This window comes from Penaeus japonicus, unplaced genomic scaffold (genome assembly GCF_977035675.1).
Source record: "Penaeus japonicus unplaced genomic scaffold, GWHDUDI00000001_assembly GWHDUDI00000020, whole genome shotgun sequence".
Classification (NCBI taxonomy): Eukaryota; Metazoa; Arthropoda; class Malacostraca; order Decapoda; family Penaeidae; genus Penaeus; species Penaeus japonicus.
This window is the reverse complement of record NW_028234422.1, coordinates 40873309-40878308: the sequence shown is the minus strand read 5'-3', so window position 1 is coordinate 40878308 and position 5000 is coordinate 40873309. Positions and strand designations below refer to the sequence as shown.

At 37.0% G+C, this 5000-nt stretch overlaps 1 protein-coding gene across 2 annotated transcripts in view; it reads left to right on the top strand.

Moving 5' to 3' along the window:
• The first annotated feature begins 802 nt into the window (after nt 1-802).
• The window catches only part of LOC122247508 (solute carrier family 12 member 9), a 37175-nt gene continuing 32977 nt past the window's right edge, over nt 803-5000 (top strand). For both annotated transcript variants that reach the window (XM_043006815.2, XM_043006814.2), the window contains exon 1: nt 803-1048. In XM_043006815.2, the coding sequence (XP_042862749.2) occupies nt 920-1048 (129 nt within the window). In that variant the 5' untranslated portion in view covers nt 803-919. The remainder of the gene's footprint in view (nt 1049-5000) is intronic.

Genomic DNA, 5000 nt, shown 5'->3' with positions numbered 1-5000 from the left:
AGGTGACATTGCTTGAGGATACCGCCTCACCAACGACAATTCCCACATGCAAATAATACATATAGCAACATAGAAGCAAACATACATGCATAAACACACACACACACACACACTCACACACACACACACACACACAAACACACACACACACACTAATGTAATACATACACATATATATGTATGTGTATAGATATCTGTTTGTGGGGGGGTGAGTATATATATATATATATATATATATATATATATATATATATATATATATCGTTCACGAATCAATCCGGTCATACTGTTCATTATTTGTAATTTACTATCTGTTCTTTTTTTGTCCTCGACAAATGTCAGATTGTCTCGGACGATATGATACGTAATTTATTGGCCATTGATGACTCATCTGTGTTTCTCTTTTGATGCAAAAACACGTCATTTTCTCATCTAAAACCCGCTAGATAACATTTTTTGTTCCTATTCAAGATATGATTTATCTTTATCGTTTGGGATGTAAACTAAAATAATTAACTCAACCAAATAATTGAAAGAAGAACTAAATGTAAAGAAAAACATGAACTTTAGGGGAAAACCTCTTTCAGACACTGTTACCAAAATTCCCACTACTTAAACAACCCCACGAGTACATAACCAAAGCCCCAATTGATGACAAACAGTGAAACAGATACCCAATATTAAACAATCCACGATCTAGAAAAAAAAGCCCAGATAAGAAACTATGAACCCAATGAATCACTGTTTCCAAAGAGATAAGTGCCTGGCAAATGGTGACCCTTGTGTGGTTTCGCGGTCAGGGTGTCTGGCAACAATGTCTCGCTGTGTTTACATCATCAGTCGTGCTAAAAAGTGAGCTCGTGTGGCACACCATCATCTCCTCTCTCTAAACCTCTTTTTGGCGTCGAGGGGAGGCGAAATGGCCACTGACAACCACACAGATATGTCGATCAACAGCACCAACGCTGAATTTGGTGGCTTAGAAGGAGGGGGGATAGGGACAGAAGGAGAAAGAGGAGGAACGCGGATAATGGGCGGCAGAAGGAAGGTAAAAGAGGGTTTCTTATTACGTTTGTACTCATTATGAGTTGAGTATTGTTATTTGATTTGTTTTTTTTTTGAATATGAGATAAGTATTGAGTCATAATGTCGTTTTAAATCGCGGGATTTTATTTGTAAGGCTGGTTATAGTATACGTACAGGGAACAAAAGCCTTTGTTTGCAATTGAATATCTGTGTGCAATTACAAGTGTCATCTTTCAGCATCTTGTAATGAATATGTTTCTCTTTTTTATTGACCGTCCAACAGAATAATAGGAATAGCAATGTCCCTTCATGATGTTTCTTGTGTTACCTTTCACAATATTTTGAATTTTGCTTATCAAATCTTTCACTAGAAATATCCTGTCACTTACATTCAAGAGAAAGTACTTTGAAATCAGTTTTTAGCAGTGTTCATAAAACTATTAAATATTGAAAATCTTTTTACAACCATATTTAACCAACAGTCATAGTGAAAAAGGAAGGTTATGTATTCTCTTAAAACATGCAGTACTCACTCAAAGATTAACCCGTTGCTGACGGGCCCAGCGAGAACTGGCAACCCCATACCTCAGGGACGTCACACTGGTATGTCGCCCCGTCATCAGGCACTTTGCCGTGCCACACAGTTGTGACACCCCGTTGTCATGGGGTTAACATGCACTGGTACACACAAATACAAACAAGTGAACAAACACATAAGCACAAACACATACAAACCCACACCCACACATACACCCTCCCTCCCCACTCATCCACAAACACACCTCTGCCCATACATTGGATAAATTATTCTTAAATCTATTAGATACGGAACAGTTAGTCTAAAGTCATCCATTTTGATACTGATAGTATGAGCAATTATAGTGTAAGATTCTCTTAACCTCATGATTCAGAGGGGCTGCTACACATTTCTGGACAATTTTGACAGTCTTGCAAGGCTAGTATGCGATATCCCCTTGGTGCTAGTTGGAAATGTTGAGATCACTATGACTATGATACCCAGTGTTAGCCCAATGCAGATGGGCAGATATTTGCTTGCCTGGCTCCAGGACAGGTACTGGTGCCACCTGCTTAGCACCCTATATATATATTTTATTTCTGAGTCTCTAGAGTCATTTTTTGTTTATTTCGTTGTGTTTCACTATATTGTAAGATTTATATGTACAATCTAACAGGTATTATCAGTGTTGTAGTAGACTAATATTGTAGTAGACTAATATTGTTGTATAGGGTCCTTATTAGCTTGTTATGTTCTTTATATATATACGTGTGATTCAAGTATTGCATTTTTATAGCACTAAACAAATATGAAAGAAATAATCGTCTCTAATGAAAAGAATATCAAGAGATGGGGAAAAGGAAGGAGACCTGTGGTTATGAATGCAAGTGCCACAGCATAAAGCAGCCATATGGCACAGGGGTATATTGCAGATGTTGCACATTGTCTGAGTCACCTACATCTTCTCATTCTACTTGCACATCCTGCACCGCTGGTACTTTAATGCTGGAAGTCAGCATTTTGCCGTGTGTCATTGCTCTTTGATGATAGTGCTTGGCAGAAACCATGGATGGGCTCACTTCAATGCCAGGGGAGAGTGGTCCTATATATGTTTGGAATATTAAACCCAACCTATTTTGGTGAATATTATCGCAATTTTAATTGCAATTGGCCTCATCTGTCATGAAACAGAGTTATTACTCATAGAGTGATAGAGAAACACTGTTCCACTCTTCCCTGATGACATACATGCCATGACGACTATTGACATGTATGTCTTGATGCCTGTCATCAAGCCAAAACACTTGTGCATCATTTATGTCATGACACCTGTCTACAATGGATTAATGGGTCAAAGGCCCTCGTGGATTTTTGGCAGCTAAATGATAAAAGTGTACTTGCATTGTAATTTCTAACAAATATGTGTTCTGGATAAAGGTTATGTCTATCTTTTAAAAGGATGTCACTCTAAGGGTAAGACAAAAGTACTTTCTGTTAATTCTGAGCAACATCAACAACTCAAAAATCAATTAAAGAAAAACATAAGTTGAACATGCTTGAATTAAAGATAAAGGTTTATTATTTTAATTCTTAACACAATGCAGATGGGGATAGATTTGCTTGCCCAGTCCCCAGGATGGGCACTAGTGCCACATACATAGCACATACCCTTCATACTGTCTTTCATTCACTCATTGTAAAAGTAGAGCCATTTTTGTATCCATCTTTTTTTTGTATTAAACTGTATTGTGAGACTTGTGTATTATACTGTATTGTGAGACTATATGTGTCATATGACAGAGTCTATCAACATTGCTCATTATTTTCTTTATACTCTGTAAGATTGCAGTTATATTGGAGGACAAAAACAGCTCAATTATTTTGTATTCATGCACTTTTGTAAACAAATACAAAAAAAAGGTAACCATACACAATGAAGATAACATGAAGAGATCAGAAGGAGGAAGGAAATCTGTTGTTATGACAGCGAGTGCCACAACACAAGGCAGCTTACTGGCATAGGGGTGCATTGTAGACACTGGGCATGGTTTGAGTCATCTTCCTCTTTTCATTCTACCTACACATCCTTCATATTTGGGGCTTTTGAGCAAGAGGTCAGCATCTTCTTGTGTGTCATCACATTCTGAAGATAGTGAATGCTAGAGACTGGATTGGTGCCATTCAAGGCTTTCTTTCCTGCTGGTGCTAGGAGAAAGTTGTACCATCAATGTTTTGGATTTTAGATTTAACCCATTTTGTTAAATATTGCAGAAATTATAGTAATTATGAGTGCAATTGTCATTATCAGTCACAAAGTGTAAAAGAGAAACATGGCAATCCACTCGTCTCCAACATCAAATATGGAATAACGACTATTGTCATGTACATCACAACATCCGGTGTCAGACCAAAGACTTGTGCATCATGTATGTTATGATACCTGTCAACAATGGGTTAAGATGCAAGTCATTGCTATTGATATACTCTTATATACACTTCTTCCCTCTTCCTTTGTTGCACTCATTTCTGTTCATTACCAATCATTCAGCTAAATGCAATATTTTCATTTCATGGAAAGTCACAATGAAACCTTTGAGCTGGCCTTATTTAAAGGCCATTTATATACACTTAAAGCATATGCATGGTGATTAGCTTCATAATATGAATCTTTTATACATTTAGGCATATAACTATAAAAAGAAAAAAATCAGGTATACAAATTTGTGATTGATTTAAGTAAATATACTTAGAGCTTTCAATTTATATTGTAATATATTATATACTTTCAGTATACCAAAAAGTACCATAGATATTCATTAAATAGTCTTTAGTTTTATACTGTACTTCACTTATATGTATGACATTTGGCCCTTAACCCATTGCAGATGGGTGTCATGATATACATGACACAGGAGGTTTGGCCTGATGATGACAATTACAGTCATAATTACCATAATTGATGTAATATTAGGCTGAATGGGTTTCCAACATCCAAAACCTAGATGGCATCACTTTTTTGTATCAGCAGTAGGAGAGATAACCTTGAATGGCACCCATCCACGGTCTCTAGCAAACACTATCTTTATAGAGTGATGGCACACAGCAAGTTGCTGACCTCTTGCTCCGAAGTACTGCCAATGAAGGATGCGCAGGTAGAACAAGAAGAAGAAGGTGACTCAAACCATGCCCTGTATCTACAATGTGCCCCTGTGCTGCCAGTAGGGATGCCTTTTACTGTGGCACTCACTGTCATAAGCACAGATTTCCTTCTTCTTCCTTACCTCTTCATGGTATCTTCATTGAGGATGGTTATATGTTTTGTATCTGATGATGGCTACACAAATGCAAAAAAATAAAGTTTCTTTCTATCCTCCCATGAACAGCAATACTTCTATCACACTAAGTATAAAGAAAATAATGAGCTGACATGAACCCTATACTACAATTTTAGTCAACT